The sequence below is a fragment of the Crocuta crocuta genome, unplaced genomic scaffold (genome assembly GCF_008692635.1).
Source record: "Crocuta crocuta isolate KB4526 unplaced genomic scaffold, BGI_CrCroc_1.0 scaffold228, whole genome shotgun sequence".
NCBI lineage: Eukaryota > Metazoa > Chordata > Mammalia > Carnivora > Hyaenidae > Crocuta > Crocuta crocuta.
This window is the reverse complement of record NW_027532820.1, coordinates 1,421,989-1,435,183: the sequence shown is the minus strand read 5'-3', so window position 1 is coordinate 1,435,183 and position 13,195 is coordinate 1,421,989. Positions and strand designations below refer to the sequence as shown.

General features: G+C 55.3%; 1 protein-coding gene across 1 annotated transcript in view; it reads left to right on the top strand.

Annotated features, from left to right (window-relative positions):
• The first annotated feature begins 7 nt into the window (after positions 1 to 7).
• Positions 8 to 13,195, top strand: part of ADCK2 (aarF domain containing kinase 2) — a 17,740-nt gene continuing 4,552 nt past the window's right edge. Inside the window, exons 1-6 of the mRNA XM_077781053.1 lie at positions 8 to 1,752; positions 3,410 to 3,556; positions 6,051 to 6,179; positions 7,093 to 7,188; positions 9,719 to 9,970; positions 11,338 to 11,466. Of these exons, the coding sequence (XP_077637179.1) occupies positions 820 to 1,752; positions 3,410 to 3,556; positions 6,051 to 6,179; positions 7,093 to 7,188; positions 9,719 to 9,970; positions 11,338 to 11,466 (1,686 nt within the window). The 5' untranslated portion in view covers positions 8 to 819. The remainder of the gene's footprint in view (positions 1,753 to 3,409; positions 3,557 to 6,050; positions 6,180 to 7,092; positions 7,189 to 9,718; positions 9,971 to 11,337; positions 11,467 to 13,195) is intronic.

The following is a 13,195-nucleotide window of genomic DNA, read 5'->3' as shown; positions in this document are numbered from 1 at the left end:
CCCCCGGCCGCCTGCCTCCTGCCCTCCGCACCCCTCCCCCCGGCTTTCTCCAACCCGATCGCCGGCTCTTCCCGCACCCTTCCCGCTGTCAGCGTCCGGATCCTCGGGCCCTCAACGTAGGGTCTCTGCACCACCCCCCTGCCCCCCCGCTCCAGCTCCCGGCCCCAGGCTCCTCCCACCCCGGTACCCGGGGCCTGGGTCTTCCGCGGTCCGCACTGCCCACTGCCCCGGCTCTCAATCCCTTGACCCGGGTGTACCTTCCGCCCTCCCCCGCGCCCCTGCCTCCCGGCTCTCGGCACCCGGGCTCCGCCACGACCCTCACCCTCACCTCCGCCCGGCCCCTCCGCGGGTGCCCGGCCAGCGACCTGGAGTGGGGTGGCCCCGCCCGCGCAGCCACCTCGCCGCAGGTCGCGTCCCCGCTCCGGGCCTGGCCTGGCGTCTGGCTCGGCCCCTCCCGCCCTCACAGTCGGTGCAGTTCTGGAAGTCCCCGAAGGCGCAGGCGGCCTCGGACCTTAGGTGTAGGCGAGGTACCTACCGGGAGGGGGTGCGGTGTGGAGCGGGGGCGTAGGGGCCGGGCTGCGCGGCCTAGAGGGCGCGCCCCGCGGGGCAGGACCTGGAGCCGGGCTGAGCTCCGCCTGCACACGCTTAGTTAGCCTGCACGCGGGCCCTGAGCGTCGCCCCGTCCCGCCGCGGCCCCACTTTTAAGTGGGGTACTCAGCTGTGGCCAGGACTCATGTCAGCCTTGCCCAGAGCGTGAGCATTGATGGGTGCCCTTTAAATCGAGGGCTGGCAACCTGGTCCGGGGACCTCTGGGAGAGGATGGTGACCCCCTGGCGTTTTTCTGTTAGGGTCTGCTTGTCCTACCTAAGGGGTTTTGAGCTCAGAAAGGAACTCGGCCTTTTAAGATCATCCGGGTGCTCTCGTAATGCCAGACTCTGTTGGCTTCTGCTTGGCACTTTACCCAGACTTATCTCGGCCTGTGGGGACGTTGGTGAGGGGGGCCCTGAGAGCGTGTGCCAGCAAAGAGCCGGCTGGAGTGACCTAGCTGAAAATGGGCCATCCCAGAGTGTCTCCCAGGACCGGCGGCCAGGATGCCTCCTTCTGCACCTCCGGATCTGGCTCCGGGCTGGGGCTCTCCTGATGAAATTCTTCCCCCTCCTTCTCTTCTACCCCCTCACCTACCTGGCTCCCAGCATCTCCAGCCTCTGGCTCTATCTGCTTCTGAAAGCCACGGAGACCTCAGGCCCAACATACATCAAACTGGGCCAGTGGGCCAGCACCCGGCGCGATCTCTTCTCAGAGGCTTTCTGTGCCCAGTTCTCCAAGCTGCACGTCCGGGTGAACCCCCATCCTTGGACTCACACTGAACACTTCCTGCGGCAGGCGTTTGGGGAGGACTGGGGGAGGGTCCTCTGCTTTGAGAAGAAGGAACCTGTGGGCTCAGGCTGTGTGGCCCAGGTGTACAAAGCACGTGCCAATCCCGCCTTCCTGGAGAATGTCAGCATCCGGAGACTTGCTAAGGCCTCCCGCCTGCAGCCTTCTTCAGAAGCTGGGGCAGTCGGGAGGCTGGGAGAGCTCTTCGGACCCCTGGGAAAGGGGTGGAAGTTGCAAGGAAGTCTTGCTGACCAGTCATTTCTAGAAAGGCTGCTCCTCCCTAAGGCTGACCCGGATGGATCAAACGCAGTCACGTCTCAGTCTTCAGCGCCTGCCCGCCAACCTGAGCCAGATCACCTTATCCCCGTGGCAGTGAAAGTAAGTGCTCTGATGTTGTCACCTGGCACTTTCTGTCTCTAAATTCCCACTGACTGCACAGAGCTGTCCCTGATCAGGAACCCCCATTTGCAGATCACCCCACATTACATTCCACTGATTTCTATTAGCTTGACCTTTATCTGAGTACCTATGCTTTGCAAGTTGTGTTATTTCTTGGTTCGAGGGAGTGGTTGTGTGAACAGGTTAGTAAAGGAAAACGAAGAGGGTTTGGGGTCCGCAGCCTCTGTGGCTGGAGGAAGCACCCAACGGACCCAGTACTCTGGGGTCAGGATAAGTCAGAGACAGTGTAGGTTAGACATCATGTGGTGAGCCCAAGATGGTGGTCTTCATTTTTACAGAAGTGGCTCCCTTGTCTCTTCATTTCTAGTCACCCCTGCCTGGCTTCATCATTTTTTGGTCTCCACACTTTTCCATCCCCTTTCACCATAACCCTGGGGGATCTGGCCCACCCTGGTAACAGGTACCCCTGATGCTCTCTTACACCTTGGAAAAAACCCTCCCAAGGGTTCCTTGGTTCACGCCTACTGAATCTTACTTTCCAAGGAAGGAAGCTGAGGCCCAGGTTTCTATAAAGGCTGCAGGTGATTCTCATGAGTAGGCATGTTTGGGCAGTACTGGGCCAAAGTACCTTCTGCTCTGTGGAAGGCAAGGAATGGGTGCCTGCTTGGCGCCAGGAACGTGCCAGTCATGTTAGATGCATGATTTAATCTGTGCTAGATGCCTTTGAAGTCGGCATTTCTTTAACTTCTATTTTTTTATATTCCCACTTTATTCCAGAAAGGACTTGATGTGGGGGTGGGGACTATTACCTCCATGTTTTCAAAAGTGGAACAGGGGCGCCTGGGTGGCTCAGTCAGTTGAATGTTCAACTCTCGATTTTAGCTCTGGCCATGATCCCAGGGTCATGGGATTGAGCCCCGCATCAGGCTCTACACTGAGCATGGAGCCTGCTTGAGATTCTCTCTCTGTCCCTATCCCCAGCTTGCATGTGCTCGCTCGCTCTCTCTCTCTCTCTCCAAAAAAGAAAGGAAGAAAGAAAGAAAAGCTAGAAAACTTTAAAAAGTGGAACAGGAGGCTGAGAGACTGAGTGGCTTGCCCAGTTTCAGGCTGGGCATGAGTTGCAGAATGCACAGGCATTTGAAAGCACACTCTTCCCATCCTGCCTCAGTGCATCCTTGCTGGAGTTCTGTGACTCTGGATCCTTATCGGACTCAGGCTTTCGACTACCTGACTCATTTACCTGGTGTGCTCAGTCAAATGCAGATTTCTGGTCCCTTCCCCAGGGTAGGTGATTCACTAGGTCTTGGAGGAGGCCCGGCAGTCCACGTTTTCATGTGACTTTTACGCACGCTAATGTTTGGGAGCCACTGACCTAAACTTAATGTATTTGGAAGGAAACGCCCACCTGTTCTTCCCAGCAAAGCTAAGTGCAGCGCAGAGGGGTTGCCCCTGGCATCTCCTTAGTGAAGCCACATGGGAGGGAGGGAGGCAGGAGCATCCTGGATGTTGGGACCACATCCGTTTTTGCTCTCATGAGTAGCTGGCTTGGCTGTCCTTTGATGGTGGGACCCAGCCCTGTCTGGGTGCATAGGCCCTGCTGATCCCTCCTGTGTCTTGCTGTTTGTCTTCCTGGCAGGTGTTGCACCCCGGCTTGCTGTCTCAGGTGCAGATGGACCTGCTGCTGATGAAGATGGGCAGCCGAGTCCTCACACTTTTGCCAGGAATCAAGTGGCTTAGCTTGCCTGAGATTGTGGAGGAATTTGAGAAGCTCATGGTCCACCAGGTGAGGTCTCCTTCCCTCGGTTGTAAACAGCATCTAACATAGTTCTGGCCATTGGCTGTTTAGTAAATGCGGAATGCACGCATTATTCCCCAGTATGTCGCGGCTCGTATGGTGTAGTAGTCAGGGTAGGTACTGCTAACGGACCTAACAAAGACTATCCCAACCTCAGAGGCCAAGTGCAACAAGATTATTTCTTGCTTGTGTCAAAGTGCCATGCAGAAGAGCCGAAGGAGGGAGGCGGAGCTCTTTTCAGGGACCCAGTTTCCTCCCAAGTTTGGCGCTGCCATCTTTAACCTGGGTCCTTCAACCTTCAGCCCTCATCTAGGGTCCGTGTGGAGTGGGGAGAGACGCCACTGTGGCCTTCTCAGTCTACAGGTCAGAGCTTTAATTGCACGGGCCCAAAGTCACCGCAAAGGTGCTTGGGAAACGCCATCTTCCTTAGTTATTGCCTGCGAGGAAAGTGCCCATCTGGTGGGATGTGCAGTGTTATCTGTGCCACAATCCATGACTTATCTCCAGGGTGAGAAGAATCGGTGATGTTACACGCCGTGCCTTTGCTTTGCTTTGTTTCCAGGGTTTTTGAGTAGACAAGGACCTCCTCCCTGACCAGGATCTTTGAGATACTTGTTTAAGTAGTCTGCACTTAGGAGAACATGTAGGTTAAGTAGTTCATGCTTAGGTGGACACGCTTTGGGAGCAGCCTGGGCTTCAAGTAGCCGATTGCACTGGGCTCTCTGTTGGAGAGTGCAGAAACTGTCCGTCTTTGAGAAGCAAGGTGCTAAGTCTTCATTTCTGTCCTCTGATGGAAGGATTTAATGCATGTGATGCAAGGATGCATTTGAATGTTTAGAGAGCTTTGCTTTATGCTGTGGGCAGTGTAGCTTCCATAAGAAAAGAAAACTAAAATAGAGAAAACAGCTTCCGTCCCAGCAGTCATCTCTGCATTACCGTCATTCCTACCACCCGGCCAGGCTTCAGTTCCCCTCCTTGAAGTCTGAGAGGCACCGTGAGTGACGAGTGAGATTTCCTCGTCCGTAAGGAACATATAGCACGGACGAGAGGACTAGCCCGTAAAGAGCTGCAAAAAGAGCAGGGTCCCAGTTACAGTAGGAGTCTCTACGGGTTCAGTTGGGTAGAGCTGGGACCCAAGAGAGGATGTGGTCATTCTATCCTGAGGGTCTGGGGTCCCCAGACTCCAGCCGAGCCTGGAAAGGTGAGTGGTGTTTGCGGTTGGACCACTGGGAGAAGAACGTTCCCACCAGAGGGACTGAGGGAGGCAGGCGGCGGGGGGGGGGCGTGAGGCAGGCCAGATGTTCATCGCCGTAGAGCTCGCGTGAGGCTAGAGCTCTGGGGGGTAGAGGAAGCGAGAGGCACAAGAGACGGGGCCGAGGAGGGCAGTGCGGGCCAAACGGTGAGCCACCTTGGACGTCATCCTAAGAAGTTCGACTTCACCCTGCAGGTGGTGGGGCACCAGCCGATGGGTTGGAGAGAGGGAAGGAGGGGGTCAGGGAGCCCAGTCAGTGCCTCTCGTAGGTGCAGCTGACTGGCTGAGTCCCCCTGGGAGCCGTGGCCCCGGGGGAGACGGGGGAAAGGATCCGAGAGAGGTGAGTGCAGCCCTGGTGGCCTGGAGTCACAGTGTGGGGGACAGGAGGGAAGGACGAATCTGCAGTGACTCCCAGGTGACTGGCTGCATGGGGGCGCGGGAGTAAATTCCCTTTTGACACGGAGTTCAAGGGTCTCTGGGCTTCTAGGAAGAGACGTGTGGAGTCGGTGGTGGGGTCTGGATGGGAGACCACGGTTCCGTCACAAGGAGGCGCGAGCTGAGGAGGGGAGGGGACGGAGAGGGAGAGCGCAGGCTGGCGGAGGTCAGCAGCTGAGACAGCATCAGCACGTGGGGACACACGGGAGGAGTGGCCCGGAGACCAGACCAAGCGGAGTGGTTGGAGGCAGGGAGATGGGGGAGAGAAGGGCGGGTGCCAGGAGAAGAACTGTTCAGGAAGAACAGGGTCATCAAGGGCACCACAGCACGTGCCTGGAGAGATGGGAGTGGACCCTGGAGTCCGGGGAGGGAACGGCTTGCCGGGTTCAGGGAGCAGCGTCAGGGCGGTGGGCGGAGGGCAGCGCCAGCCCCGTGCTGGAGGTGGACCTTAACGGGGACAGGCGTAGGGCTGGCGGGGGCCAGAGGGCCACCGGAAAGCAATGGAGATGAAGCCCTAGGACGTGGGGAAGGGCTCCTTGGGCAGAGGTGAGGCGGGGTGGGCAGAAGAGAGGATGGCGGGGAGGCAGCGGAGCCCATGTGGGGCCCGGGGTCTGCAGCTGCGGCTTGGGAGTTCACGCAGCCAAAACCGCCCCCTCCCTTGTCTCCTGAGGAGTTCTGCAGGGAGGCAGGTGGCGAAGGCCGGTGCATCTCTGACTCGCTAGCTCTTTGGCCATCCAGATGCTGCTCTCCCTGGGCCCAGACCACCCTTCATCTTTTGTCTCCACTTCCTTCTAGATCGACCTGCGTTACGAAGCTCAGAACCTAGAACACTTCCAGTGCAACTTCCTGAATGTGAATTCTGTCAAATTCCCCACCCCTCTGCGTCCCTTTGTCACCAGGGACGTCTTGGTGGAAACATACGAAGTACGAGTGAGCGCTTTCTCAGGCTGTGCCTTCCACTCAGAGCTGGGCCATGTCCGCTATTCAGTCTGAAAAGGCAAAAGCCAGGAGAAANCCTCAGACTTTCTGTAATGGAAAAATCTGCTTTCCGTTCTATTTGCTGGTGACTTCAGTTTCCTCACGTATAACACTGGGCACGTGCTGCGGCCTCATAGGGTTGTCTCAGGAGGCGGTGACACATGGAATACAAAATGCCTTCAGCAGAGTTTGTGCAGAGAAAGTGGTCGGCAAGTGGCTGTGTCATATCATTGCCCTTAGCTGTTGCCTGGTTCAGCCTCCTTTGTAAAGATGGTAATGGTGAGCTCCAGGGAAGTGACCTGAATGACCCAGTGTTATTAGTTATGTGACCTTGATCAAGTGATTTAAACTCACTGGGCTTTAGTTCTTTTATTTGCTACTGAGGAATAACAAGAGCTGTCTCAGTGACCATTAAATAACTAACCTATGTGAACTCTTTATTTACTAGTTCCTCTTTCTTGTCTCTTCCCTTTCATTGTCCTTTCCGTTTTCTTGCTCAAGGTCACAGAGCTCATTCACGTCCCTATTGGCTGACTCTTGATCAGAATCTAGTTCTCCTGGGGCCTGTTCCTGTCTTCTCCCATGATCTTACAGCATCTCTTACCTGTGGGGGGCAGAGTCGCGGCTTTCCTCTGTGAAATGGGACTTGTTTTCCTTTGAGAAGTGTTCTAGAAAGGATAAGTGAGTGGATGAAAATTTACTTGTGGGTGACAGATTCATAGGGATTCTAAGGAAGGAAAACCTCTTCGGGAAGAGTAGGGATGGGAGGGCAGTGCCCATGTGTCACGTGGGGATGAGGAACAGGGTGTTCGGCGGGCTGTTGAGGGTAAAGCTGTCTCTTCCCTGACTTTCCTTCAAGGAAAGTGTGCCTGTGTCCAGTTACCAGCAGGCGGGCATTCCCGTAGACTTGAAGAGGAAGATTGCACGGCTGGGGATCAACATGCTTCTGAAGATGGTGAGTTCATGGTCTTGGAGAGGGGACCCCGGCTCAGCATGTCGTCAAATTTCGTGTGGGAAGATGGCCAAGACACTGGTCAGCTGCCATGGGCGGGAGGATGAACAAAGCTGACGTCTTCAAAATCTGCTCTAGGAAGAGCTGAGCCACCCATCACACCCATTCATTCTACACCTTTCTGTTAAGCACTTTCTCAGTAGCAGGTGCTCTGTCGCCATGCAGGGTGCTGTGCAAAGAGTGGGGAGGAAGACCCAGGCTCTGCCTAAGTTGCCTACAGTTTAGACAAACAGTGAAAGATACCATATGTTAAATGGTACTTCATTCATTCAGCAATGTTTATTGAGCACCCGCTCTGTGCTCAGCACTAAATTAAGTGCTGGCTTTACAGTAGTGAGTGAAACAGACATGATTACAGTGTTCATGGAACTATCACTTGTTGGGAAGACAGGCCACAAATGGGTAAATGAGACACAGGCGCAAGAGGGTCATTTAGGTGGGGCCCGTCCTAACCTCAGGATTCATTCAGAAAGTGGCCCCATCTGAGCTGAGGTGTAAAGGAAGGCTAGGTGTCACCTAGAGGGGACAGCCTGACGATATAAATGAGCTGATGCCCATAAAAGGACATAGTGAGTCCGAAGCAGTGTTAACTTTCACTGTCATTAGTAGTAATAGTAGCAACTGGCATCGATAGCAGGTCACATGTAGGAGTAAAGAAAGAGGATACTGGGGCGCCTGGGTGGCCCAGTCTGTTAAGCGTCCAGCTTCGGCCCAGGTCATGATCTCACCTATATGAGTTCGAGCCCCACATCGGGCTCTCTGCTATCAGCACAGAGTTTGCTTCACATCTTATTTCCCCTCCCCTCTCTGTCCCTTCCCCACTCACGTGCTTTCTCTCTCTCTCTCTCTCTCAAAAATAATAAATTTTAAAAAATCATTAAAAAAAAAAAAAAGAATGAGGATACTGAGGTTGGCCAGAGTCTACACTGTTCCTGGTGATTGGCACAGAAGGGAGTTGTTGAGGGATGGATAGCACGTTGTAGGCAAGAGAGAGGATGCGAGCCCCGGTGTGCAGCGTGCGGAATCCGGGTAAGAAGGAACCAGGTGTGTGGTCAGAGCGGGAGGAAAGAACCCGTGTGACTGGCATGGAGTCGTGCAGGTTGAGGCTGGTGGCCAGAGTGGGGCAGAGGGGAGAAGAGTGTGAAGAGGAGCTCAGAGCAGGCTGTGACTCTGCCTCTGGCCTCTGGTGGAGAATCAGCACCAACACCCCACCTCGCCCTTCCCCCTCTCCCAGTGGCTCCCAGAGAAGCAGGATTGTCCAGGGAGAGCTGGGTGTCCTCAGTCGGTGCACTGGGAGTTCAGTAGGGAGAGGACTTTGTCCCCAGCAACAGGGCTCCGAGGGGCACCTTGGGCCAGAGGGGTGTGGTGGGGGCAGCCAGGGGCAGAGTAGCAGAGTAGATCGCCCCAGAATTGGGGCGATCCTGACGAGTTCCGGCTTGCAGCATCAAGGATGCAGGTGAAAGTTGGGGGCCAAGCGGACAGCAAGGCGCCAGGAGGTTTGGCCCCGGGGTCAGGGGTCAGCCAGCCTCTTGAGACCACATCCTGCAGGTGTGCCAGCCCAGGCTTCTCTAGTTCCAGGGCTGTCACCAGGACGGCAGCCTCTTACCTCCCTCACAGCCAGAACCTGGCCCAGGAGGGCCTGTGTGTGGCCTGGGGTGGCAGCCCGTAGGAGGTAGGAGGGGTCGCTGAGAGCCTCTGCACTTACCTCCAGGGCTCTTCTTCTCCCCCGTCGGAAGGATTGCTGGTGGCTTCTGACCACAGACACAAGCTTTCGCAGGAGACGGATTCTGGTCCACAAAGTCACACCTGACTTCCGTCCGGCATAGTCCTGGGGCTTTCTTTCCTGCCTCGTAGGTTCGAAGCCACTTGTCCTTGCCCACTCGATGCTGTGTGCTGGTGTGGGTTGTTGGTATCGTGGTCAGACTTCACTGTGTGGACAGATGGAGGTAATGGAGGGGATGTCTGATTAGTGAAATGTTTTTGAAAAAGGTGGTTCTGTGAATGTTGAGAACATAGAATCTTGGGGGAATCTTTAAATGATGAGTAGATAATTATTCATAATTAGAATATTAATTGCTCAAATAACAGTATAAAAATAAGTCCTTCGAAATGCAGTTAGGTCTTTGATTTTTCGTGTTCCCTTCTAATCTTTGTTAATGTTCTTTACTTTGAAAATAACTTTTCTCATAAAAATATCAGCCTGGCCTGCAGCAGTATAAATTCTGAAGTGGTGACAGAAGCAGCGAGGCTTTATAAAATGTACCTCTCTGCCATCGCACTCCATCGATGTGGGGCTCGAACTCACAAACCGTGAACCCTGAGATCATGACCTGAGCCGAAACCCAGAGTTGGACACTTAACAGAGCCACCCAGGCAGCCCTCACCCCTGTCCCGGAAGCTTTCTTGTGTGTGGCCTGGTGGTGACGGGGGGATGAGGGTGACTCAGCCTTGAACGGCGCTGATCTCCTTCCAGATATTTGTGGACAACTTTGTCCATGCAGACCTCCACCCTGGGAACATCCTGGTCCAGGGTGCTGACGGTCTTTCTAAGAGTCAGGAGGCACGGCTACAGCAGGTGGATGTCTGTGACACGCTGGTGATGGCTGTGACGCCTGCCCCGTGCCCGCTGCGCCTGGTGCTTCTGGATGCTGGCATTGTGGCCGAGCTGCAGGACGCCGACCTGAGCAACTTCCGGGCAGTTTTCATGGCTGTGGCGATGGGCCAGGTGAGACCCCCGGGGCCAGCAGGAGTCGGGGACGATCTTTTAGGCTCTTGGAGACTGTGGGGTTTCCCTTGTCAATCTTACTAATGCCTACCTTGGCCAAGGGTGCTCTCGATGGATGTGGGTGGAGCGGAGTGGAGGGGGGAGAGGAAAGGAGAGGAGGAGAGGAAATGAAGCCATCCAAGGGGTCTTTGGTCAAAATGCGCTGATGCCTTTGTGCGACGCCTGTTCTGAGCATCTCACGGTTTGGGACAGCATCCCAAATGCTGTTTTGTACTGGTAGTTTCCCTTCCCTCAGCAGGCGTGTGGGTGGGCGCTGGGAACGCGGGCTTCCTGCCTGCCTGACGACTGGCCTGGCCTGTACCATTTGCTGCAAGACGACAGGCTGGTGAGAAGCTGCAGCTTAGAGAACTTGCTCTTCACATGTGGGGAGGTGCCTTAGACTCGGAGTGGGTTTTAGCCCCTGACCCTGTGGCTCTGAGGGCTCCAGTGGTTGAGAGTGATTATTTACAGAAAGGGATTCAGCAAAACCTCCTTGGAGTCAACTTCAAGTACTGCATCAAGAGTGACAATGAAGAAACCCTCTGGCCAATGGTGTGGAATTTTCTAGCAAGAAAGACCCTGCCAGAGAGAGAGCTGGTTTAAAAAACAAAAAGGCAAAATTCAGGGGAGCTCCTGCTTATTTAGGAGGCTTCCGAGGGGACAAATGAAAGGCTCGAACCTGAGACAGCATGAGAGCATCCCCTGGGCCAAGGTTAAACGCTGAGGTGCAGTGGAGGGTGGGGAGAGTTGCCCTGCGCAGGCTGGGGAGACAGAGCTTGGCTGCTGGGGTGGCTCGGCGGGAGGTGAGAGGCACCGTAGTGACCACTCGGGTGGTCAGGGAGACCGAGGGGAGGTTCTGGTCAGCGGGTGCCCTGGGCGGAGGGGGCGGGAGGCTGGAGCACAGAGGCTGGGTCGGTGTGAGGAGGGACTTCTTGGGCAGGGAGAGAGCCCACAAGGAGAGAGTGGCCTGTGCAGTCCAGCAGCAGGTCCTGGTGACTCTGGGGGACGGGCTGGTTGGTCGGCCGTGCCTCGTGGAGCGTGAGCAGCGGGACAGTGGCTTTGTCCCACCCCCTGTGTGGCTGTTGAAGGTGAAAGAAGCGGACACAGCCCCTTGCCCCGACTGCACTGGTGCCCGTGGGCTCCCAGCGACCGACAGAGGCTTTGTAAGTCTTCGGTTGGTTACCAGGTATTCCGGAGCGCATAAAATCAGAAAAGTTTGGGACGGTAGAAAATGGAGGTGGAAGCAACTAGGATATGAAGTTTGGGCAAAGTGTCTGGTTTTATGGCCTCCTGACTCTACTGAGTTTCCTTTCTTTCACGTCTCGCAGGGCCAGAGAGTGGCTGAGCTCATCCTGCATCACGCCCGGGCCAGCGAGTGCAGGGACGTGGAGCGGTTCAAGGCCGAGATGGCCGCCCTGGTGACTCAGGCCAGGAAGAACACCATCACCCTGGAAAAAGTGAGCAGGCCACCTGAGGGGCGGAGGCCTCGGGGTGTTTACCGCCCTTGCCCTTGGATGGAGCAGAGGTTGAAGGGAAACCTGTTCACAGGGAGAGGTCTTGAGTGGGCTTGAGCATGAAGGCAGAGACAGAGCAAACCTTTCCTCTGCCCACATCTCTAGGTGCCAGGAGCCCAGGCGTCCCCGGTTCTCAAGAGTGGCTCCTTGACCAGGTTCTCACGGGTGGCTGCCAGGGCAGGGGCATTTACAGCGCCACCCCCCACGCCTCCCTGGTCCAGGGTGCGGCCCTTCTGCCGCTTCCCCTGTGTCTAGAGCTCAGCTGAGCGTGGAGGGAAGGAGGGCCAAGGCCCTGGAGCAGCCAGAGGACATGCCTGACCTTCATGTCCTTTATTTACACCCCAACCAAAGCCCACTTTGTGTTTCATACACAGTTCTAACAAACCCGACTGTTTTCTCGAGTCAGAGAAGGAGTGGCCCCCGGGTAGTGAAGAGGTGGCCATCTGGTGTATTCAGATGTGGTTTCTGTGCGCTGAGAGTGATGGGGTCTGCGAGCCCCAGGCTGGACTCTGGCGTGGGGGTTAGAACTCAGTTGTGAGATGGGAGCTGGGCTTGTATGTGTGTGGTCCTTTCTGGAATTTGTCTGAGAGCACCTTTCCTGATAGCTGGTGTGTGTGTGTGTGTGTGTGTGTGTGTGTGTGTGTGTGTGTGTGTGTGTGTGTGGCTGTGTGTATGTGTATGTGTGTGTAGTTACGGCTGGTATGTATATGTAGCTGTGTGTATGGGTATGTGTGTGGGTGTGTGATTTTGGCTGGTGTGTGCATGTGCAGGTGCATGTGTGTGGCTGTGTGTATGTGTATGTGTATGTGTGTGTGTGGGTGGTTATGGCTGGTGTGTATGTGTGTGTGTGCAGGTGCATGTATGTGGGTGGCTGTGTGTATGTGTGTGTGGTTATGGCTGGTGTGTGTGTGTGGTTGTGTGTGTGTGTGCGTGGGTGCATGTGTGTGGCTGTATGTGTGTGTATGCATGTGTGCGTGTATGTGTGTGGCTGTGTGTGTATGCATGTGTGTGTGTGCAGGTGCATGTGTGTCTGCGGGTGCATGTGTGTGTGTGGTTATGGCTGGTGTGTGTATGCGTGTGTGTGTGGCTGTGTGTATGGGTGTGTGTGTGTGGCTGTGTGGTTATGGCTGGTGTGTGTGTGTCTCTGTGTGTATGGGTGTGTGTGTGTTTGATTTTAGCTGGTGTGTGTGTATGCGTGTCTGTGTGCGTGTGCAGGTGCATGTGTGTGGCTGTGTGTATGTGTATGTGTGTGTGTGGTTATGGCTGGTGTGTGTGTATGTGTGTGTGTGCAGGTGCATGTATGTGGGTGGCTGTGTGTATGTGTATGTGTGTGTGGTTATGGCTGGTGTATGTGTGTGGTTATGTGTGTATGTGTGTGTGCACGCAGGTGCATGTGTGTGGCTGTATGTGTGTGTATGCATGTGTGTGTGTGCGTGTATGTGTGTGGCTGTGTGTGTGTATGCATGTGTGTGTGTGCAGGTGCATGTGTGTCTGCGGGTGCATGTGTGTGTGGTTATGGCTGGTGTGTGTGTGTCTCTGTGTGTATGGGTGTGTGTGTGTTTGATTTTAGCTGGTGTGTGTGTATGCGTGTCTGTGTGCGTGTGCAGGTGCATGTGTGTGGGTGTGTGTTTGATTTTAGCTGGTGTGTGTGTATGTGTGTCTGTGCGTATGC